This window comes from Heptranchias perlo, chromosome 8 (genome assembly GCF_035084215.1).
Source record: "Heptranchias perlo isolate sHepPer1 chromosome 8, sHepPer1.hap1, whole genome shotgun sequence".
NCBI classification, from domain to species: Eukaryota; Metazoa; Chordata; class Chondrichthyes; order Hexanchiformes; family Hexanchidae; genus Heptranchias; species Heptranchias perlo.
Window position 1 is genome coordinate 17,212,709 of NC_090332.1, and position 24,566 is coordinate 17,237,274.

At 43.0% G+C, this 24,566-nt stretch overlaps 1 protein-coding gene across 1 annotated transcript in view; it reads left to right on the forward strand.

Annotated features, from left to right (window-relative positions):
* LOC137324153 (kynurenine 3-monooxygenase-like) overlaps nucleotides 1-21,693 on the forward strand; it is a 37,252-nt gene extending 15,559 nt beyond the window's left edge. The window contains exons 5-15 of the mRNA XM_067988294.1: nucleotides 916-964; nucleotides 1,055-1,142; nucleotides 6,217-6,382; nucleotides 6,492-6,563; nucleotides 9,488-9,609; nucleotides 11,088-11,235; nucleotides 13,511-13,568; nucleotides 15,750-15,832; nucleotides 17,930-18,031; nucleotides 18,147-18,206; nucleotides 19,797-21,693. Coding sequence (XP_067844395.1) covers nucleotides 916-964; nucleotides 1,055-1,142; nucleotides 6,217-6,382; nucleotides 6,492-6,563; nucleotides 9,488-9,609; nucleotides 11,088-11,235; nucleotides 13,511-13,568; nucleotides 15,750-15,832; nucleotides 17,930-18,031; nucleotides 18,147-18,206; nucleotides 19,797-19,925 — 1,077 coding nt within the window. The 3' untranslated portion in view covers nucleotides 19,926-21,693. The remainder of the gene's footprint in view (nucleotides 1-915; nucleotides 965-1,054; nucleotides 1,143-6,216; nucleotides 6,383-6,491; nucleotides 6,564-9,487; nucleotides 9,610-11,087; nucleotides 11,236-13,510; nucleotides 13,569-15,749; nucleotides 15,833-17,929; nucleotides 18,032-18,146; nucleotides 18,207-19,796) is intronic.
* Nucleotides 21,694-24,566: the final 2,873 nt, after the last annotated feature.

Below are 24,566 nucleotides of genomic sequence, written 5' to 3' on the forward strand. Positions count from 1 at the left end.
ACTGATGATATAGAGACCTTGGGCTCTGGGGTCCTTGATTTTGATTCTGCCTGGATTCAGCGTGCTGGGGAACTGTATGGACAGGGTCCTAATGCAGGGCTTCAGTGACCTCATTGCAGCTCTGCAGTCTGCCCCTAGACAGATGGCAGGACATATTGTGAGTGCCAAGCAGCAGGGCCACGGTAGGAGTAGGCACAGATGAGAGAATTGTCTCTCGGCGACTCGCCATCCATGTTGTCCGATTCAAATGACCCATGCATAGTTAGAAAAAGAGCAAACCCTGAAGAAGGAGCTAATGAGCCGCACCTGTCCAGGAAGCCCTTGAGAACACCCAGCAGCCAGCTACCTCACTTGCTTCTCCATTTAGAGTGGAATTTAGAAGGAGCAGTAGAAGAATGAGTGACACATCCTCACCATATATTTCATAAAAAGAAAGTACTGCATTTGCACAAATTTTGGGAATTTGGACTTCAACGTTTTGCTGGGAGTTAATTCGTTATATAACACCTTACTGCTTTACGTTATGACTGGATGTGCATGGATGGTGGGCGATGTATAGTACCAGATCCTGATGTTACGTGGGGTTATTGTGACAGCTAATTAGGAATATGATAGAGGAATACTTGTGTTAGATGCAAAATCAGGTGGGCTGCTTACAGGGTGTCCAATCCCTCCCACCCAATCATCTTCTGTGTGTTCTGCCAGGCAATGTTTTATGCCTAAGTTCTAAAGTGGAAAACTGGCCCATGTTTTTTTTAAAAAAATGTACATTGCTGCATTGGGCAAGATTTCCCAGTACTAACCTGGCCATAAACGTGAATATATTTCCCAAGGCATGTGGCTGATAATATTAACTATATTCCTATTGTCACTGCATCTGAGAATTACGTTTAATTGTGTATCTTTGTCTTTCAGTATATCCTATCAGTGGATAGAGCAAACTTAAACCGAACGCTGTTATTTGGTGAGTAAATGCTGGACATCTTATTCCAAGAATGCTTTGTCACATTTCTCGTCTCTTACTAAAGTGTACTTAATGTATTTGGATTTGCAGCTGCTAGCCAATACCCGAATGTCAAGTTAAACTTTGAAGAGAAGTTGCAACACTACAGTGCTGAGAAGGAGGTGCTGACAGTTATCAGGTAACCTTTGTGCCGTTCTTCTCCATTTTGAAGAGTTCACATCCGAGTTCAATTTACTCCACAGTTTGAGATGAAGCGAGCCATGCAGATTGTAGAACTACTGAGTACAACACTGCTGAAAGTCTGCATGTGGGAAAGGAGGAGTTAACAAGACATGTTGCATTGAAGGTGTGAGCCATTCTGGCTTCTGCACATCAGTTTGGCTCAATTAGAGCAGCTGCTCTTCTGCCAAACAGGAATTTCAGCAAAGCTGCTGCTCCTGTGGCTGTGTCTGTGTGCATAGGCGTGCGTGTGTGCATGTGTCTTATTATTTGTACAAAATGTCAAAATGTGTAATTGCATCAGCAATGGGCCCTGAAATTCCAAACCGTTTTTGACAGATCTACATCGTTAAATCAGGATAAGTGCTTTTTCTGGCCAGCAGATCGGGGCAGAAGCCATTTCTGCCAATTTCCAACCGCAAAATCATTTTTTTTCTTCCCTCTTCTGATTTTCTTAGCACAATTCACTACTTGGCTCTTTCCATGATCTGCCCGCTCAATTTCCACCTATTTACAATATTATACTGATGGCAAGTGGCGCTACAGCCATGAATTTCCTGGATTTACTCTTGCAATGCACTAGGCGTAAGTTAGAATGAAAAGTATAAAGCACAGCTGTTGTCAGGATCAGCTCAGACTGGTGAAATTGAGGAGTCTTTGAGCCTGAAGTCAGCTGAGGGTTTGAGAGATTGACTGCAGTTGGGGATGACTTTTTGGAGCGATTTTTACATAGCCCTGAACTTGCTTCTGACTGCCTGTAGGAGTGCGAGATCACTGGGAGATTTTGGGCTCGATTTTCACACCCCCGAGCGAGTGCGTTTGCGGCGGGGGGGCTGCGAAAATCGGGGATTCCTGGGGCGGGTCCAGAGCCTGGCTCCAACCCGCCCACTTCCGGGTTCCCCAATGACGCGCTGACATGCGTGCGCAACCCCCGCATGTGGGACTCCCGCCGGCAATTAAAGCCAGCGGGATGCCACTTGAAGTAATTAACCAGGTACTTCAGGTTGTTTACAGACCTGATTGACCTGATATTTTAGGATGGGTGGGATTTTGCAATGAACTGGGACTGTTTCCCGTACTGAGGGAAACACTCCCAGTTGAAATGGACGTGTTGCAGCCATCAGCCTGTGGCAGCTCCAAAGGCCCATTTGACAGGTGGGGGGAGGGAGACCCTCACTCATTGCAGGAGGCCACTCTGTCACTTTGGACAAAGTTTGGCCTCCACCACCCTCCTCCTACCAGTAAAATTCACAAACTTACACACTTACCCCGGTGTCCAGACACATTTACCTACCTTGCGGACCCCCTCAAATGTACATCTTCCAGATGGGGGCCGCCGTAGCTGCAGTCATGACCTCCTCGAAGGGCGAACAGCATCACCAGCCTCGCCGGCCACGCCGTCCACCTCTGACACGTGGAACTCCACAACACAGTGCTGTGACACATCCACCTGCACAGCAGGAGGGTGGGCAACGGCAGAGAGAGATGTGTTGCAGAAGGCACTACCCTCGCCACAGGGTCCACAGACTGAGGTCCAGGAAGCTGAGCCTCTCTGAGCAGCAGTGCACATGGAGGCTCAGAGTCACTCGACATGTAGTCGTGGACATCTGCAGCCTCCTTCATGCCAAGCTGCTCCCGGCTGGCCCGAGCACCATCTTCTTGACCTTATCAAAGTCACCACTGCCCTCAACAACTTCTCCTCTGCATCCTTCTAGGGTAAGGAATCTTACAACACCAGGTTATAGTCCAACAATTTTATTTTAAAAGCACAAGCTTTCGGCAATTATCCCCTTCGTCAGGTGAGTGAGTCACTCACTCACCTGACGAAGGGGATAATCTCCGAAAGCTTGTGATTTATAAAATAAGATTGTTGGACTATAACCTGGTGTTGTAAGATTCCTTACATTTGTCCACCCCAGTCCATCACCGGCATCTCCACATCATCCTTCTAGGGTGCCACCGAGGACATCGCCAACGCCTCTCAGTCGTCTGCAGAAAAGAGCCCTGCAAATACACCTACACCCACTCTGCAGTGACACAATGGGTGGCATTAGTTGTGGGTTTTCATAGTGATCCTCAGGAAAGGGCATTATTGCACAGACCAGACAGGATTCGCAAAGACGTGGCAGTAGTGGTGACAATATAATATGTAATGTGAGTTGATCAGAAATTAAATATAAGTAAAAACCATGACAAACCCTCAAACACCCTTGTCCATCCTTGTTGGCCAGGGGCTGCAAAAAACTACTGAGTTTATTTTGAATTGCTAACACTCAGGCAAAAGTAATTTTTGAACTGAAGTGACCTGGAGTTCAGTCACTGGTCTGAGCTGGCCGGAACCGGTTTGAATTAGTTCCGCTTCTAAGAGACAAAGGGGCTGTGATGAGACACCAGTCCTTATTTAGAAAAGGAGTAATGAGGTGATGCTGCCTAACCCCTTGGAACAGAGCCAATCAGGGGATGATACCGACCACTCAAGGAAATCTAAGCCAACAGGAGAAGGACAACACCATTCGAAAAGACAGACTTGGAAATAAGACTGAAGAATTGCAGGCTTGGTGCCTGTGTGTGTGCGAAACTCCGGAGACTAACCATCGCGGAAGTGGAAGACCCTACGTCAGGGACATAGAGACGACGTCAGGGACATAGAGACGACGTCAAGAGAGAGAGAACGGAACGCCTGGCCAGCGTCAGCTCTCCTTTCCGGGTATATAATATCCTTTCTATTCTGTGACCACTCAGGGAGTGTCAAAGAAACCTAGTGGGTGTGCGTTTAAATCCTAGTTTGGGTATAAAACTGTATAACCTGCTGTAAACTGCATGCCTATATCTAACCAGACATATAAGCTATATGTACATGATCTAACAACGTTAATAAAGCGAATTGAGAATTAAGAGAGAATTGACTCGTCTCCTCTTTGTACTAAGCCAATAACCGTAACAGGTGACCTCCAGTCAACAATCCCCTTCATGCTCATGACACGTTTGCCTTACGCTTCCTACTGCACATATGTGATGCATGCCCTATGGCTCCAGCACAGGTAGTGGCAGGTTGGGTGAGGCTGACCGTGAAATAGATGCATGAGAGGGTGAGTATGAGATAGAGCCATGAGATTGTATGAGGATTGGGTTGAGTGGTAGTGGCGGGATGAGTACTGGCGAGGTGAGTAAGTGCAGGTAAGATGAGGATGAGGTTTGAGTGGGTGTGAGGAGTGATGTGATAAAGTAGTGTTGGCAGTGCAGAAGGAGATGTGGGGTGGGGGTGGTGATGTGGCAGACGGAGTGTAGGGGAATGAGTAAGTGTACTCACTTTGGCTGACCTACTGAGGTCATTGAAGCGCCTCCTGCACTGTATGCAGGTGCGCGATATGTTGGTGGTGCAGATGACCTCCTCTGCCACCTCGAGCCAGGCCTTCTTGGTGGCAGAGGAAGGCCACTTCCTCCTGCCTGCCGGGGGGATGATCTCTGTCCTCCCCCTCCTCCTCACCCCCTGCAATAAGACCTGGAGTGAGGTATCATTAAACCTGGGAGCAGCCTTCCCCCTGGGCTGCTCCATGCTGTAATTTTTCCTATTTTCTGCAGCATCAGTCAGTGGAGGACTGCCCCTTTAAATAGGGCTCCTCCAGCTGACAGCCTATGCTGCGCATGCGCAGTCCGCCCGCTGCGCAGCTTACCAGCACGAAACCCGGAACAAGAGGTAAGTGGCTTCAACCAAGCTTCAATCAAGCTGCAATCGCATGCCAAATCCACCGATTTCACTGGGCGCGTTACCCACGCGCCCAGTCGACCCCCCACTGCGAACCTGCCACTCTCTTCCCTCCACTGCGTCCCCCCCCACCCACCCATGGTGAAGTTTTCTCAGGAGCAGATATGCCATTTCCATTACTTTAATAAAATGTATTTACTGCTGTGTTCTGACTTTGTCTTTCCTACTTTAAAGATAAAATACATGTTTCAATGTTCTCAGTTTGATGTAATCGGGATTAACTGTAACTTTTATTGTCAGGTAAAAAAACGGGTGATAGTGAATTGGCAGTCAATGGAAAAGAGAATCAGACCAGGTGTAAAACGGGCTGCCAATTCGCTATCACCCGGTGATAAAAGTTAAAATTACCACCATACAGTGCAGTAATAATGTATGTATGAGCAGATTACTGGATCAATTCAGGTTAAGTATACGAAGATAAGTAAATTTGTCGTAACCTGTAATTCGCTTTGATTGTAATTAATGGGAGCCTCCATATGTGGTTGGTAAGGTTTATTTACACTAGCAGCCATTTCTCATCAAGCCTTGTGCCTTCTTCCAGATATTGTTATGTACTACTGTAACTGAAAGTCTTGTGACGGCATTCTGATCTTCACCCTTTAGGCATTAGTGGCTGATTCCACTTGCCTGTAGAATGCACTTTGCAGTGTCTGCAGATCCTGACTGCAAACACTATTTTATTTTCTCTTTTCCCTCTCTCTCTCTCTCATAGAAATTGCACACTTCAGTGCATTGTGTATACCTGTTAAGTGGCTGTCTAACTAATTGAGAAGAATTCTTGCATCTGTTTTCCGAATGCCCATTCAGTGTGCGTTTTTATGCTCCTAGAAGGTATACAGAATAAACTTAGATATTTCTGATGGTGTGTTTTTAAAAAAATAAATGGCAACATTTCAAATTCCTTTAACATGCTGTCTATGTGCTAAGAGTAATTTCACCTCCTTAGTGAAGATATATTAGATGCCTCTTAAAATGGTGGACTTCTCTGCTGTTATCACCATGTGATTTGATCATATTTTGGAATGATTAGTCTATAGTTAATAAGAGTGTTTAGCAAACTGGAGGGGAGAGGACACGTTAGAATCAGCCATTCTCTGGTTTATTTTAGCTTCTCAATGCTTTAAAAAATTTTCTCAGCAAACATTTTGTGGCTGGCATTGTTCAGCACTGTTCTCATGATTCTAAATGTTTCTTTCTTGACTCCCAGAGTCTGCTATCATTGTTGTAAACTACAGGGTTAAAATATTTGGTTTTGTATTCATACCAGATCCGACAGCTCTACTTATGAGGTTTCACAAGACCTTGTTGTTGGATGCGATGGAGCTTTTTCAACTGTGAGGAAACAGTTCATGCGACAACCCAGGTTTGATTACAGCCACGTGTACATCCCCCATGGTTACATGGAGCTTACAATACCTCCGAAAAGTGGTGACGTAAGGATTGGTTTACCTAGAAGTACATTTTTTTTTAAAAGTATCTTCCTGCTTGACTTTCATATTGAATGTTCAATAGAGAAATAAACATCAGAATGCTTTCTTTCAGTTTGCAATGGAGCCCAATTTTCTTCACATATGGCCGAGAAACACCTTCATGATGATTGCTTTGCCTAACCAGGTGAGCATTAGTCACTACTTTGTCAAAATCAATGTCTGAGAAATGCCGTTTCCTTATACTTCTTTTAAATTAGAGCCCTATTCTCATTCGTGCTCCCGTTTGACTTTGGAGAGTTTGAAGCTACACAGGAGCCTGATCCTTGGGGCCCTGAAATTCAGCAGGGGTTCTCCCAGTCTCCCACCCTAACTTGGCAGAGCCCCCGGATTAAACGGCCTAAACGGCCATTTATGTTATTTCTCTGGGGACTCCACTGGTCACCTGCCGAAGTTATCACAGGAGAACTCCCGTGGAATTTTAGAGGCAAGGGTTTACTACAGCGGTTGTTTAGAAACCTTGAAATATTCTGCTTCAACCATTAGAAGTTTACAACATGGAAACAGGCCCTTCGGCCCAACATGTCCATGTCGCCCAGTTTATACCACTAAGCTAGTCCCAATTGCCTGCACTTGGCCCATATCCCTCTATACCCATCTTACCCATGTAACTGTCCAAATGCTTTTTAAAAGACAAAATTGTACCCGCCTCTACTACTGCCTCTGGCAGCTCGTTCCAGACACTCACCACCCTTTGAGTGAAAAAATTGCCCCTCTGGACCCTTTTGTATCTCTCCCCTCTCACCTTAAATCTATGCCCTCTCGTTATAGACTCCCCTACCTTTGGGAAAAGATTTTGACTATCTACCTTATCTATGCCCCTCATTATTTTATAGACTTCTATAAGATCACCCCTTAACCTCCTACTCTCCAGGGAAAAAAGTCCCAGTCTATCTAACCTCTCCCTATAAGTCAAACCATCAAGTCCCGGTAGCATCCTAGTAAATCTTTTCTGCACTCTTTCTAGTTTAATAATATCCTTTCTATAATAGGGTGACCAGAACTGTACACAGTATTCCAAGTGTGGCCTTACTAATGTCTTGTACAACTTCAACAAGACATCCCAACTCCTGTATTCAATGTTCTGACCAATGAAACCAAGCATGCCGAATGCCTTCTTCATCACCCTATCCACCTGTGACTCCACTTTCAAGGAGCTATGAACCTGTACTCCTAGATCTCTTTGTTCTATAACTCTCCCCAACGCCCTACCATTAACGGAGTAGGTTAGAAGAGGAAATTTTGACAGCTGAGTCCCATGCTGTAGACCTTGTAATTTCATTTCCATCTTATTGTCAGCAATGATGAAGTATTCTAATGGTCTGGTAACTGTGAACATCATCATCTCCTGGAGCAGTCTGATGGCAAGGAGCTTTGTTTTATGCAAAGTACATGCTGCTAATTTGAAGGGAAAATAATACTTTACACAGTCTATAAAACTCTTAAATTAAATGTGAATCCTTTTCCTTGTGGTTTCTATAAAAGTTAGCCATCCACTTTTATGGGAGATGCAGTGCTGGCATATCTTCTGATCTTAAAGAATGTAAGACTCCCCTGAAATCACAAAATGGGTGAGAAAGATCGTTCAGCCCGTCTAAATTCATCCATCCAGAAAGATCCTTAAGTTCCTCCCCCTTATTGTAATTGTTTCTTAAATGATTCCAAGGCTTTTGCCTACACAACGCTATCTATGTCTACACCATAAATTGATAACTCTTTTTGCGTGAAGAAGAATTTCCTGCTATCAGTCCTAAATTTACCTTTATACTAGTTTGAACCTGTGACCCTGAAATTCCAAGGGGCTTCTCTTGATCTCCCATGTAACTTTGGAGGGAGACCAGCAGAACTCCCAGAGAAATGGTGTGAGGGTTAAAAGTATCCATTAATTCCATATCTCCAAGGGTTCTGCTGTTATCCCCACTAAATTTACAGCAGGAGATCGCGAGAACGCCCACAAAATTTCTGAGCTCGTGACTCTTTATTCTACTCTTGCAATTTAATTTAAAGTGATATACTGGGTGTACTTTTTTCTATTCCCTTAATGACCTTGTATACCTCAATTAGATCACCTCTCAGCTGCCTCCTCTGTAGGCTGAAAAGCCCAAGTTTCTCTAGCCTTTACATATAACTCAGACTCCTGATACTAGAAATGAGCCTCGTGGCTCTTCTCTGCACTACCTCCAGTACTTTAATGTCTGCCTTGTGTCTCAGCAACCAGAACTGGGTGCAGTATTCGAGGCATGGTCTGACCATAGCACAGTGAAGTTTGATTATGACTTCCTGTGGCTTACGTTCTACTGTTTTGGCCAGATATTTCAACATTCTATTGGCTTTCTTGATTTCTGCTCTGCATTGGTTGGACAACCCTGAAATTCCACAAGGTTCTCCCATTTTCCCGCTGTAACTTCGAGGGAGACCAGCGGAATCCCCACAGATTAAAGCGGTGCTCTGTTGGAATGTGAGGTTAATTATAGTCAGATGGAGGCCATAGGGTTGAGACTTCGGCTCTCGTTTAGAATTCTTTTGATAATTCTAATGTTAGTTAACAATGCAGATATAAATACATTACAAGTGACTCTGCATGTATTCTTGACTGTATATTAATTGAATATAGAAATTATTGGAAAGAAATAAGTGCAGAAATTTCTATTGGAGACGGAGCAAGTTATTATTTCATAATGCAATGTCATTATTGTAAACTAGCATAAACATTTGCTTAAATTGTCTGTAAACACTGGAAATGGTGACCACGTACAACTCATGTTATGGATCCATGTTTCCACCCGCATGGTGAGATTTTGAATTTGGGAGGCCTTGGGCAGAGGTCAGGCGCTTCACCAGAAAAAAAGAGAGGGAAATTGGATGAAAAGTCAACTCAGGCCACTCATACACTTCCTAACAACTGGCTCAAGAATAGCTTTGGCAAATCCCGGAAGCACTCATGCTTACAGTTTGGAGATGGTGCAAAACCTGAAGAAAGGGGATGAAACAATAATTTCAAAATGGAGCACATTTTAAACCACTTTTTCATGTTCTTTGATACTTGAGCAGGACAAGTCGTTCACATGTACTCTGTTCATGCCTTTTGAAGACTTTGAGAAGCTCACCACAGGAGACGAGGTGCTTCAGTTTTTCAAGAAATACTTTCCAGATTCCATACCTCTAATAGGAGTGTAAGGTTCTTATTTTACTCAAGATAATTGTTCATCAGTTTGTCTGTTTACCCTGTTCTTGTGATATAAGTTTATGATTGTATTTTCAATGTGAAATAATATGGCTCCTGGTGATCAGGTCCAAATATCATTGGAAGACATCTGGAGCAGATCAAATGCTGGCCCTCTTGCTGTATTGCTTGAGGATAAATGGAGGCTTATCCTGGCCTGTCTCTCCTGCTCCATGTTCCTCCTGGCCTGATTCTCCTGCTCTATGTTCCTCCTGGCCTGATAGTTTGCTCCATGTTCCTCCTGGCCTGACTCTCCTGCTCCATGTTCCTCCTGGCCTGACTCTCCTGCTCCATGTTCCTCCTGGCCTGACTCTTCTGCTCCATGTTCCTCCTGGCCTGACTCTTCTGCTCCATGTTCCTCTTGGCCTGACTCTCCTGCTGCTTTGTGCTTCTCCTGTTGCAGTCCTCCTGCACTGTTCTTTTGCCCTGATTCTTCTGGTCTGTGCACCTCTTGGGCAAGTCCTTCTGCTCTGTTCTTATCTTTTTCACCACCACAAAAAATCAACTAAACAGACTGTCATGGAGTTTGATAAAAAGCCACATTTTAGATCACTTGGTTATTGAGATAGAGGGTATCTATACACTCTGAATTGTGGGTAAAACCCACCTCCATTAATTCCAGGTTGACTTTAACTCGGGTGAATACGTATTGAGATTTAAAAAATATATAATTTTAGTTTCACAAATACTCTAAATCCTATCTCACACACTTGATACGACTCTCTTAATATTACTAGGTACCATACCACCACTGTGGGAGCCTTATCTCGGAACTACCTGTGCCATTGTTACTTATGGGTGATGAGATCATGTCTAATTGTTGAAAGCTCAAACCAAATTAAAACATTTCCTAAAATACTAGAAAACCTTTACAGTTGCCAAAGCAATTGTAAAGTTTCCATTTGAGACTCTTCAACCATCCACTAGGAGGTGTACAAGAGCTGCCTGGGGTGGCTTGCCCTCAGAGGTTGGTTTATCCAATATATTCTTTAAGTTTGTCACTAAACTCATTTTTGTTTTTCTTTTTTTTCTGGTTTCATTTTTTTGATGACTCGAGAATTAGTTGAGGCCTGTTGACAAATATTTTCATTAAAACGTGTGCATATTTTAAAAAATATTTTCACACTTCAGCTATGCTTTATTGACAAAGAAATTGGCTTCAGATAACTAAAATCTCAGTAATGACACTGTTCTATTAAAATGAGTGAAACTTAATATGAGTATGGAATAAATACTAGCGCGAACCATTGAAGCAGACAGAGCGAGTGAATTCAGTAGACAATTTGATGCATTTCTGGAGAGGGAAGAGGCTGAGGGATATAATGAGAAGATGGGTTTGAACAATGAGAGACAGATTAAAATTTGTTTGAGTCTTATGGCCTATTCCTGTTCCTAAAGACCCTTGTATGTGACTTCTTTGTTTTACAGTGAGGCACTGAAGCAGGATTATTTCCGCTTGCCGGCCCAGGCTATGATTTCAGTGAAGTGTTCCTCCTACCATCTTGGTTTCAAGTGTGTGCTCATGGGAGATGCAGCTCATGCAGTTGTTCCTTTTTATGGTCAAGGCATGAATGCAGTAAGTGCTGAGCATTCAAACAGGACTTTACTACATTAGAATCTTCAGCTATACCTACAGCAAACTTAAAAAAACAAATGTTCATCTGTACCTCCCTAAAACTTTTCTGTTATTTTTGTTTAAAATTTGGATGATAATTTTTGTGCTGATAAGATGTGTGGAATGGAATACTTTTACCACATTTTGCACCCAGTGTCAGCATCAAGCATTACCAATTACAGTACGAAATGGGCAGGTGAAAGGTAACCATCCCTTTTACAGTCTCAACGTTGTTTCTTCACTTCAATCTGGACTGAATTCCAACCCAGGTCATAGTGGTGAAAGAAAAGAATACTAACCCAATATGCCACCCAGTCCCCATAATTAGTTTAAATTACCTTTTCAAAATATATGTAAAAGATTTTTGGCTTCAACGGTTTTATTTGCACAAGAAGTTGGTATTCTATTCACTGCAAAGCCTCATTTGCCACTGTTGAATAAGTCCACATGTACATCATTGCTCACGCAAAGTGGTTTCACAAAAACCATTGGGGATGATTGATTATAGTCAGAGGGATTTGGGTGTCCTTGTACATGAATCACAGAAAGTTAACATGCAGGTACAGCAAGCAATTAGGAAGGCAAATGGTATGTTGGCCTTTATTGCAAGGGGGTTGGAGTATAAGAGTAAGGAGGTCTTGCTGCAATTACATAGGGCTGTGGTGAGACTACACCAGGAGGAAAAAAAAATATATACTTTTAGTATCACAAATACTTACAAGTACCATTTAAAAAGTACTTGGATGTGCTTTTGAAGTGCTGCAACCTATAAGGCTATGGAACAAGAGCTGGAAAGTGGGATTAGGCTGTTTGGCTCTTTTTCAGCCTGCATAGATACAATGGGCCGAATGGCCTCTTTCTGTGTTGTAAATTTCCATGATTTTCTATGAGTACTCTACTGTTTTGGTTTCCTTATCTAAGGAAGGATATACTTGCCTTGGAGGGAGTGCAACGAAGGTTCACTAGATTGATTCCTGGGATGAGAGGGTTGTCCTGTGAGGAGAGATTGAGTAGAATGGGCCTATATTCTCTGGAGTTTAGAAGAATGAGAGGTGATCTTGTTGAAATGTATAAAATTCTTAGAGGGCTTGACTAGGTAGATCCTGAGAGATTGCTTCCCCTGGCGGGAGAGTCTAGAACTAGATTTCATAGTCTCAAGATAAGGGGTTGGCCATTTAGGACTGAGATGAGGAAAAATATCTTCCTTCAGAGGGCTGTGCATCTTTGGAATTCTCTCCCGAGAGGACTGTGGATACTCAGTTGTTGAGTATATTCAAGATTGAAATTGATGGATATTTGGAATCAAGGGATATGGGAATCAGGCAGGAAAGTGGAGTGGAGGTAGAAGATCAGCCATGATCTTATTGAATGGCAGAGCAGGCTCGAGGGGCCGTATGGCCCACTTCTGCTCCTAATTCTTATGTTCTTATGTAATCTGTGCTAGGGGAATTATTGGAACTGAACAGTTTCCTGGGCCATACAAGGACTTAAAATGGGCATGGGAGAAATTTTGGTAACTATGGAACGGCACAGTGATTTGCTTTTTTACATAATCACTTTGACTAACTTTTATTACTAGGCCGATTTCTGAGACCATTGCAATTATATCCCCATATCATTGGATTATTACTTCAATTCCATTTTTCTGTCTGTGACTGAGCACCATGTGATGTACAGCATAGCTTGGCGGTTTCAGCTGTGAATCATCGTTCCCTGCAAGTTCTCCACGGGCAGATGTTTTATCTTTTACGTCAAGCCTCTGAAATGAATGATCAAGAGAGTAAAAAAAAAATCCAGGCAAGAGAAATTAGATGATTGATTTTGTTCAGTTTGTATAAGCAAAGTCTAGTTTACTGAGTTCAGATCAGATAAGTTCTAATTTAATAAACAAATTCCTGATCTCCTGCACAGTAACTGGAGATGAGAACATTTTTGCATTTTACAAAGTAGCTTTAATTTTCAATTGGGCTAGAAGGTACATTGGACTTGTGTCAGTTGATCAGTATAGGATAGATTTTCATCTTGCACTCACTGTAAAGGACCACCTGGGTGTAATGTATAGAGAAAAATCAGGTGAGGTGGACCTGTAATGGAGCCAGCCCAATTTATCATCCTTTGTGATCCTTTATGCCCAAAAATCATAAGAGGAAAATCTGCCACTATATTTCCTTTTGGATGTGATGGAGTAGCAATAACATAAACAACGAATATTTTTTCTCTCTCTCCATTTCTTTAGGGTTTTGAAGATTGTATTGTCTTCGATGAATTAATGGACCAGTTTCACAATGATACCTGTGAGTCTGTAAAGCTTGTGGAGATTGCACAACTGTGTGATATTGTAATGTTATGATTGTGGCTTTCTCCAAACCACTTTTAACCTGTGTTCACAGCAAAAAAGCAGTATCCATTAGCAATGATTCTGCATTGATTTAGCTCTCCCAGCTCCAGCTTTTCCCTATTAACTTCACAAGCTACAGATACATGGAAGTGTATATTTTATTAAACTTGCTCTGTATGGCACACACTCCTTATTTGGACATCGCCGCACCGTGACGCACAGTTACACCTTCACCAGCACGTTTCTACCACTAGATGGAACTTTAAACACTCCAGATTTCCATACCTATACCGACAGCATAGCTAAAACACTCTGAGGGAAATTCACTTCCTCTTCATTACTTTGGGCAAAGTCACAGGAGACTAGTTTAAATCATTCACCAACAGTGCATTATACTGCAATTATGCTAAAACTCCCACTGTTTCATCCATCTAAGACATACACTCTAGCTGCACTTTGGCCTAGGGTACATCATTTTACCCAAAGTACCATCGATGCAAGCACTCTGGCCTCTGGAAATGCTTGTTCCTCACCAGATCAAGGTGCACCAGTTTCAGACTATACCCCAGAGTTTCTCACACCAAGAGTGCCCATCGGACAGTGGGCACGGCAGGATTTTCTGTCTGTTAAAACCAACGGACGGAAAATCTTGCAGGGTGCTAATTTCCGTATCTGAATTCCTGATATGTCCTTTCCCCCCCGCCCCCTATGAGGTTCTGTGTATCTAACCTGTAGAAAATGGATTTGGACCAAAGCCTGAAGAGAAAAGGATTGTGTCCCAATACATTGTGCTGCTGGAACCAGTACAATCCAATGGTTTCCAAAGGCAAAAAAAAAAACAAGCAATTTCCAAGATCAAATATGACTTAGAAATCCAAAAGGCACCACAGTTCACAGATCCCTATGATCTGAATCCCTTTAAATACTGCCGAAACCAATCCCACTAGCTTTTACTGAGCACTGTTAATATTGCATCTGGGTCCTAATGACATCATGGGACCCCGCTTAGCGTGTATTTATGAGGCAGCTGCCTGCTTATGGTTGACTGCCTAAGAAAAGCGCATGGTTAATATGGCGGTGGGTGAGAATCAAGTGGGAATGGGGCGGTGAGTACTCCCAGGCTATTTAACTGCACGCCCGCCAATTGTTTAGTATATCTGTTGGCAGCAAATTGCCTGATACATGAGATGATCCCTGTTTTAGCCTTGAAGGAGGTGGAGTCGTAACAATTGAGGGTAGAGGTGAGCTTGACTGACATTGGCAGTGCTATTCCAATGGTGAGGTTGCCTGCAGGCATTCTTACATCTGATGGCACAGCTCTGCAATTGCCTCCCTGCTGACCCAGAGCCTCCAGACTTCCACCCGATAAATGAAAATCAAGGGCTGCATTTCAGTGCACTTGTTAATTGAGAATATGCATGCCTAATGAAGGTTTCACACATTCTGTGCAAGAGCAAAGAATAGCAGGAACAAATGTGAATAAGAGAATGTGTGGCGCATGTTGCAAGCAGGGACCCAATAAGGTCAGCTTAAGTCCTGATTTTTCTAGTCCCTGTTTGCCCATTTATCACCGGTAGGACAAACCCAATCAAAAAATCAATCCAATATTCCTAAATGTTATAAGGAGAGAAACTGGTATCTTACCTTCGTCCGTTATCATGTTTTATGATTTACAACTGCTAGTGTGGAACTCTTTCCCCCGCCCACTCCCCATTTGCCATCATGAAGTTCAGCTCCAATGAGACCATGAATGGGGAGTGCTATCCACAATCCGACTCATGATGACACTTGAATGGAACTTCATGATGTCAGAAGAAGAGGAGAAGTTAAGCACAAAATAACTGCTCTCAGGCACAAGAACAAAGGAAAACTGAGAGACTAGACATGGTATACAGAATTATATAGGAATTCAGATGAATACACTTCCACTTTAATATATGACTTAAGTGAATTCACACACAATGCATTCTTAATGGTTAATTTTCAAATTGGCAAATCATTTTGTCGGTTGAGCAACTCCATCATTTATGCAGAAGATTAGTGTCATTCATAAAACTGACTATTAATTATATTTGATTGAAATGACAAATAGATGCTTTGAGGAGCTGTTTGAAATGTAAGCGTTTCTACATTGCAGCTAAATGTCTTCCAGAGTTTTCAAGGTTGCGTGTACCTGATGACCATGCTATAGCAGATCTGGCCATGTACAACTATGTGGAGGTATGTGGCATACAGTTCCAAAGACATTTTTATAATAAACACTTTAATTTGACAACAGGATTCCGTGTTAAGAATCCACATTATTTCTGCTTTCAGAACCTTGTTTTTTCTAATGGTTGATTCAGACTAATATTTCTCATCACACCACAGAGGGATGAATTAGCACCTGTAGTCCCCCACACAGTGAGCTCCTGATTTTAGTCATGTAGTTGACAAGTGGAGGCAAAGTTCATACAAGAACGACCTATTCTAATTTTAGTTTAAGAGGATCTTTTCACTTGCTCTACGGAGGCTGCTTCCTAATAGCATTTTGTTGTTTTCTTTTGCTGAAGAGCAAGAAAAGACGAGGGAACACCATTCAATCTGACTTTTGTCACCAGCCCACAACCAGGAAGACCGTGAATAGAGACCTAGAGATACGTACAACATAAAAGAGATGGTTTTAGCTGGAGGCATATAACAGGCAGGCACTGGGCAGAGTGCTGCCCACCTTTTGGCACTGTCTTGAGGCCCGAACATTTTGAGGCTCCGGCCTAGTTTACATTCAGCTAGCGAGCAGTGGGCACCAAGTGGACACACTGCTGCAGCTCGCCGGTTGTGGGAGGGCAGGATATTGGCCAGCTCCATGCTGAACCAGCCAACAGTTGGAGCCAGGGGAGGGGTGAACATGGGCTTGCAGTGGGCCTTAGTTTTTTTGTGGACCCAGGAGGAGGACTCCTGCTCCTCTTGGCCTTCCCAAAAAAAAATAAAAAATTTCCTGGGCCATTTTCTGAGCAGCCCTTTAAGGACTGCTAGTTAAGCTAACCCAACGCCTGGTCCAAATGGGCAGAGCATGTACCTCAAAATTGCAGTTGGGGACCTAGGTACATCACCTTACCTATTACAATTAGCCTGCTGCCTGAAATGGGCAATTGCTCCAGCTGCTCATCTCAGGATCCCACCCGATATGGCAGCGGCCAGAGTGCCAGCGTAAATGGGTGTGGTAAGTGATCTGATGATATTTTCAGTCTACCACTACCCCGTTTACATTAGGCAGGGGTCCTTAAAATCGGCCCTAAAGTTTGCTGAGGGTCACAGGTGGAGTATTTCATCATCTCAATCTGTACTTATCTCGATATTCTTCAGTTCTATTCTTAAACAGATACATACCCAACTCGTTTTTTTAAAATGTATTAGTAATAGATATGACATTAACAGTTTTTGTTGCAAGTCTGCCCCACAAATGGGCCTACATTCTCTGGAGTTTAGAAGAACGTGAGGTGATCTCATTGAAAGGTATAAAATTTTTAGAGGGCTTGATAGGGTAGATGCTGAAAGGCTGTTTCCCCTGGCTGGAGAGTCTAGAACTAGGGGTCATAGTCTCAGGCCATTTAGGACTGAGATGAGGAAAAATTTCTTCACTCAGTGTTGTGGATCTTTGGAATTCTGTACCCCAGAGGGCTGTACATGCTCAGTCGTTGAGTATATTCAAGACTGAGATCGATAGATTTTTGGACACTAAGGGAATCAAGGTGTATGGTGATAGGGTGGGAAAGTGGAGTTGAGGTGGAAGATTAGCCATGATCTTATTGAATGGCAGAGCAGACTCGAGGAGCCGTATGGCCTACTCCTGTTCCTATTTCTTACGTTCTTATATCCATTACTCTGGTAGTTATCAAGATAGTCCATGAGTAGCCCTGTGGATTTTGACAAAATATAAGTTAGATTTTCTTGAATGCATTTCTTACTGTTCAACATAAGTCAATAGAAAAGGTCCATGTAAATCCAATATAGTATATTGAATTTTGGTTCAAAGCTCATTCTGTTCAATACTCTGGGGCCCGTGCTGGTTGTGTGGTTGTGTGGTGCCAGCTGTCTCGAGATAGTTGCTTTGGAAAATAGTATATGTATTTCTTCCAACAAAATCAGATTAAGTCTAGGTAAGTATTACTGCCTTTACATGTCTGGCCTTCACTGGGAACATCAATTGATCTTCAATATACTTGTATTGTACTTTACAATACTAATCAACATGTATTGATTTGTTGCAATTTTGGGTTACATGAAATTTGCGAAGTTATCTTAAAAAGGTGTTATTTTCTGCATATCTATTTTCAGATGCGTAAGCATGTGAACTCAAAGTGGTTTATTTTCCGTAAATATGTGGATAATTTCCTCCATTTCTGTATGCCGAAGACTATTGTGCCCTTATATACCATGGTGAGATATGTGCCAGTTCTCAAACTCTGTATACTTTATAACCTAATGTAGTTCACGGTGAATGGGGCAAACACCTACAGTTTAAATCCTTTCCATTACTTCTGTTTAATTTTAGGTGACTTTTACCAGAATACGTTATCACGAGGTGATACAGCGGTCAAACTGGCAAAGCAAGGTATCATGTTTTAACATTTTTAAAGGGTCTTAATTATTTTGCTGAGTAAGCAGGGATTTAGAGGTGAAATTATTCTGTGTGTTAGAGTTAATGCATGTGCTAAGTGTACATTAGTGTGTAGCCATAGTGTTGACCACCTTCAAAAAATCCCTTCTGGGATTGCATCTGTTTCATGTACATTAATGTACAGAACCAGCTCAAGTTTGCTTTCTAGCCCACATTGCATTAATGGCGTCTACTATAAAAGTGGCACTAAGATAGTGGAGAAAACTGCTGTGGAAGTCCAGTACAGAACAGAGCAACAGACATTGAAAGGAGCTACTCATCTGTTTCATTCCACCCAGAAGCATGTATATATTAGCACGCCTCATTATGCTGTACGTGATGGTGGTGATGGAGGAGGAGGGCAAGGCAAATCTAAGAGCAAGAGGGGATGATCACCAGCACCCACTATTCCTCAAGGGACTGTGTACCACAGATGACCAAGGCCCACTATTGCCCCTACCTCACCCTGCCGCATCTTAAACCCTTACCTGTGCTTTCATTATCTCAAGGCTTGACTTCTCCACCCCGCTTCTTGGTGGCTTTCTGAGCTCCATTTTAAACAAACCAAATCATTCAAAATTTTACTGCCCACATCCAGTCCCGCGCTAATTCCCACTAGCATATTAACCCTGTCCTCACTGACTTGCACTGGCTCCCTCTTCCCTAAAGAACTAAATTTAAAGTCCTTGTCCTTGTCCTTGTTTACAAATCCCTCCATGCCTTGACCTTACTTCTGCAATTTACTCCTGTGTCCTAGTGTCCTGGCTCTGGCTTGGTGGCAGAAGTTTTAGAGGCCTGTGTCCTACCCTCTGGAACTTCATCTCTAAAATTCTTTGCCTTTCAACTACTTCGCCCACCTTTTAAAAAATCTCCTAAAAAATCTATCTTTTCAATCATGCATTTAGTCAATTCACCTAATTCTTCTACTGCTCCTTGGTCTGGGTGGAATTGCCAGGACAGCCTTAGAACTCTCCCAAGACACTCCCCCTTGATGTGGGGACGGAGAAAGAGAGCAGAAGCCTCCATCAATTAATCCCGTCCTCCAAAAAAGCTGGAAATTAGGATTGAATTCTTACAGAACTGGGTCACTTCCAAAATTCTGGCCCATCTCCATTCGCCCCGTCCCCACCACCACAGCCGGCTCTGTCTGCTGTCTGCTCTCCATCCTGGCTGCGAACCAGAGTTTCAGGGCCTAAGTCATAGTGCATTTTCAGAAATTCAGCTCTTCTTATCATTCTACATTCTACAAGATGTATTCACAGCTTTTATAGTAAGACACACTAAGATAAAATTATGCAAGGGCCCCAGATTCTTGGTGGGGGCCTTGCATTGCAACCAGTGCTTTTTGTAAAATCATGTGCATGTTGCTGCCATTTTCTGTCCATTGAGTTCAATTGATGGCAATCACAGGCATTGCATCTGCAACTCTTGATATGTGCTGGCTGCATGTGAGGCTCTGCCGGCAGTGTGACACCTGCCAAAACATTACCCTATTGTATAAATATGAGGCTATGGTTGTAGTAAATCTACTCCTTTTCCTTGCAGGTAATCAATACTGTGTTACTTGTTATGGGAGCATCAGCAACAGTCACTGGAGCATTCCTCCTCTTCAAGCATTTGCCCAAGTCACTTAACATCCAGCAGCTGCAGAATTGGAACTTTGGCTTTAAGTAGCTAGAAGCAGTCAAATGGGAAACAAAATCCTTGTGGTCAAAAAATAGAAATTCTTTATTATACCAATTTAAAAGATAATAGCCTTGATTTTCATGTGAGCAGACAGCAAGGGGCTATCACAAGTAAAAAATACTTTTGTGTGCCGGCCAATGGCATTTATCACTTCCTGCAGTAAGTACATATTTTAACTATTACTCCAACCTTGTTACGCCATTTCATTGGCAACAAAAGCAATGTTTTCCAGCAGAAAATAAGGGGAGAGATATCAGGCCCGATATTTGTACCTGTTTTCAGGCAGGAACAGGGTGATAGCGGCCTGAAAATCATGGCGAGCACTTATCACCCTGTTTCTGCCGACTTTCAGCCTGTCGTGAATTTGGAGTGGGCCAGGAAACGGGTGAGCTGTGCTCCCACACAAAACAGACGGGATTCTTCTTACAATATGCAAATCAGGGTCCTACGCCGACTGTAGGACCTTGTTGCAATATTGGTGTTCCACTGAGCATTGAGCATCCAAACCAGCGGTCTTCAAAGGGATCTCTGCAGAACGCTCCGAAATTGCTAAGGAAAAATGCTGTGGCACTGATTTTTGTGGGGCCTGGAGGAGCTGGTTGGTCCCTCTGTGCCAAGACCCCCCTCCCCCCAGCTATCACTTCCCATCCCTTTAAGGACTCACTACTGGCTCGGCACTGTGCTGTCAGCACCCTTTCAGCGCTGGCGGCTTGCCAGAATTATTCTAATGAGGCCCGACCATGAAAGTCGGTCGGACATCGCACTGATTACAGTGGGCAGGTGGCAATTTTGCAACCATGATATCCTGACCGATGGAATTGGATACACGAAAATTTACCCCATCAGCAAAGCACAAGCAGAATGAGAAATTTTAAAACTATTAAAAATCCTTTCCCCAAGTATTGTATACATATGTGACTGGAATCGTGCACCAGTAAGAGCACAGCTGCTGCCAAGTGAAAGCTGGGTATTACAAACTGGTCTACCCTTATCCTTTCTCAAAAGCGAGGAATATAGAAGCAGGACAGTAATTCTACCAGCTCACCTTCAATTGCTCACACTGGAGAAAAGTCATTACTACTAGTGAGGGTCCCATTGAGAGAAAGAACTTACCACAGGTGAACTGAGCATAGGAAAATCAGTCCTGTGTTTTACTACATTCATGAACTGTTGCATAACTACATCAACAGTTAATATTTTGATTAAGGAAAATCTTCTGACCCAGCAATGCAAATAATATTTCTAAAAATAAATCCTTTTTAATCCCTGAAACATGGTTGGACACTTCTTACATGGTGAAATGCTACCACTAAGCCTCTGAAATCCCTCATTTCTGGATGACCTGAGACCGATTAGAACAAAGTCTGCCTCAGAGATACACGTCAAACTCCTATGAAGATACGTTGAAAAAAAAGGACATTAAAAAGCAGCTGGGCGGTAATCTGATGGAATGGATCACCCACCCTTTATAGAACTTGCCAGATTTTCATTCTGTTGATTTCAAAGGCAAAGATGTAGAGAGGTCGAGCAGGATGAGCAGAGATAGGGATCCACAGTCACAATTACACAGGATGTTGTTTGTCACTAACCAGTGTGGTCTTAGTGCGTTGGCTGATAGTAGGAGGGGTGACCAAAATCTTGATCAAAGTGGTGGGTATTAAGGAGGGTGTTGAAGGCGAGGGAAGTGGGGAGGCGGAGGTGTTTAGGAAGAGAATTCCAAAGCATTGAGCCTAGACGGCTGAAGGCACAGATGCCAATGGTGGGGCGCAGGAATGGGGGCATTCCCTAAAGGCAAGAGTCAGAGGAATGGAGAGTTTGGGGGGGTGGTTATAGGGCCGGTAGAAGCTATGTAAATAGGGATGGGTAAGGCCATCTTTCTGACATGAGCTCGTCTGCTTATCCCAATCTATATGAAAGTTAAAATCCCCCATTAAAACCACTCTGCCTTTGCTACATGCTTGTCTAATCTTTGCATTTATATATTCTGCCACTTCACAGCTGCTACCAGGGGGCCTATACACAACTCCTACTATAGTCTTAAATCCTTTTCTATTTCTTAATTCTACCCATAAAGTCTCTACTGCCTGCTCTGGAGGTAATGGGTGCAGGGGCAGGAAGAGAAGCCATTGCTGAAATGCTCTACTTCAATCAGATAGGTAAGAGTGGAACCAAGCGAGGACAAGCCCACAGATGGACAGTGGAGGAAAGGCGTTTGAGGAGTATGGCGTGGTCAACAGTGTCAAAGGCTGCAGAGAGGATAAGGAAGAATAATCCACCATGGTCACAGGCCAGAGGATGTCATTTGTTAGTAGGGCCATTCGAGTGCTGTGGCAGGTGCGGAAACTTGATTGGGGAGATTCAACAAGGAAGTTTTGGGAGAGATGAGCACAGATTTGGGAGATGACAACACTTGCAAGCACTTTGGAGAGGAAAGGGAGTTTAGAAATGAGGCAATAGTTTGCAAGGACAGAGGGGTTGAAAGTGGGTTTTTTGAGGAGGTCGGTGATGACCGTGGTTTTGAAACGAGAGGGACCAATTACCAATATCAGCTATCATGGGGGCCAGGAAGGAAGTTGGCTGATCAGTAGCTTAGTCGGAATAGGGTCAAGGAAATAGGAAATGGATCTCACGGACAAAATGATCTGAGAGATGGCATGAGGGGAGAAAAGCTAGAGAAAAATGTGGGTTCAGGACTAGGTCAGGGAGGAGCCTGGGGGATGGGTTTGGGGAGGAGATTGGCTTGGTGGGCAAAGGGAAGGGGGAATGCAACTGAGGCAGGGTGATGCAGTGGCGGTCAAGGTGGGCTGGAAATGTGGATGTGGAGTTCAGCAAGGCCAGGCTAGGAAGAACGTAGTCTCACCAAGATTATGGGCATTGGTGTTGCAGTGAAACTCAAGCCTCAGACTCTTAACAGAGGTTAGACCTCAGGGGGAAAAACTTAATAGACATACCTCAAAAAGGAATTGGGCAGTAGGTGTAGTTATTTCTTTTCATCTGACAATGATAGCTGTCGTAAAAATATCTATTTCAACTGTAGGCTTTTGAGAGATGTTAAGGCTTCCTATTTAGAACATTAATGAAGGTACACAAACAAGAGACAATTTTATAGGTAAATTTAATTGTTATTGCGAAGTATGTAAATTTTTATAACTTTATGTTACAAACTTTATTTTCCACATTAGAAATTTGAGTTACTGACAAAAAATTGGTGTCCAGAAGGACTTTGAAATTTTTTTTAATGATTTGATTATATCAGTTTCTGCTCTTGTGGTAGATTTTCCTCACTGCTCGTAGTTACAGAGTTCTTGATTTGTTGCTGTTTTATGAATATGAAATTTAACCCAATTAGCTGAAAATATAGCGTAAAAAATGATATGAAACCGCTTGCTGTTTCAATCAATTTTGTGTTTTTTTTTAGGGGGGTGGGGGGTGGTACTCAGACTAGACACTAGCAGTTACTGTACCCCATAGTATTGGTTAGAGGAGCTAATAGTGAATGCCCATTCTCCACATTATTGGGCATGTAGACACAAGGCCAGTAATCTCACAAGGCATCCAGCCCACCACATTTGCAATGGGCACTGAAGGAGGAAATGTCATTTAAATAATTTTTTTTAAAGATTCTGGCACCTCTGTTTGATGCCGCCTCTGCCTGGTGCAAATTTCTCCATGCTGAAAAATCACTTGACATAAAAATGAGCAGCCAACAGCCGTTCACTGGCTGCTGGCTCCCAACATTCTGGCCCTGTGCGCTTCAGTTGCATGATGAGTGACCTGCCCAGAGTGCGAGAAAATTCTGCAGATGATTCTATGTAATAGGTGTATGCAGCACTTGTGCTGGTGGCACTGTGCACAGGGCATAAATAATGGCATCTATACAGAACTATTAACTTTTCTAATGCTTTATTTGAGGTGGATCTCCTCTTTGGTCACAACTTTGTATTATAGAGACATAACCAATGTAGCAGACAGCAATGATCTTGGAGAGGTTGGTGGGGCTCTGCTGTAAGGCACCCTTAATCTTTCAAGAGATCTAATGCATTGCTTCAAGATACAAATGTTAAAGTCTGTAATAACTCCGGTAGTTGCGTGTCACTCGCTGTATTTGAGTCCCAATTCTGTCTGATGCTGGCACAAGAATGGCATTAGCCAAGGCTAAAGGGAATGTCTGAGGGCCTTTGCCTTAAATAAACCCAGCAGAAATTATTGTTAAATTAAAGGCATTGTGACTACTGCCTGAGATATAGGCACTGAACTGCATGATATGGTGGTGGTGGTCACTGCTCTGCAGATCATTGATGTTTTCATTCATGTAAGCAATGGCATTAAGCCTAGGGGCCTGGTTGGCCTCACAAGTACGGTCAATCATCCCCCTATAATTTGGGAAATTCAGCAGCATAATGAAATTAGGCAGCCCTTTTATGCATCATGTGTTGTACTAACTTCTACTTGAAAGCATGTTCCCTAAGCTGGCACTTGGCTCTGTATCCATGTCAGTGCAAGGGACGGGAGAGCCATCATATACACTGCAGTCTGTCATTGAGCAAGGGGTAATACCATAGCCACAGTAGAAGCATCTTTCATGTATGCTAGATGCTAATGTGGATCCTTTGGGTGAGTTCAAAAGTA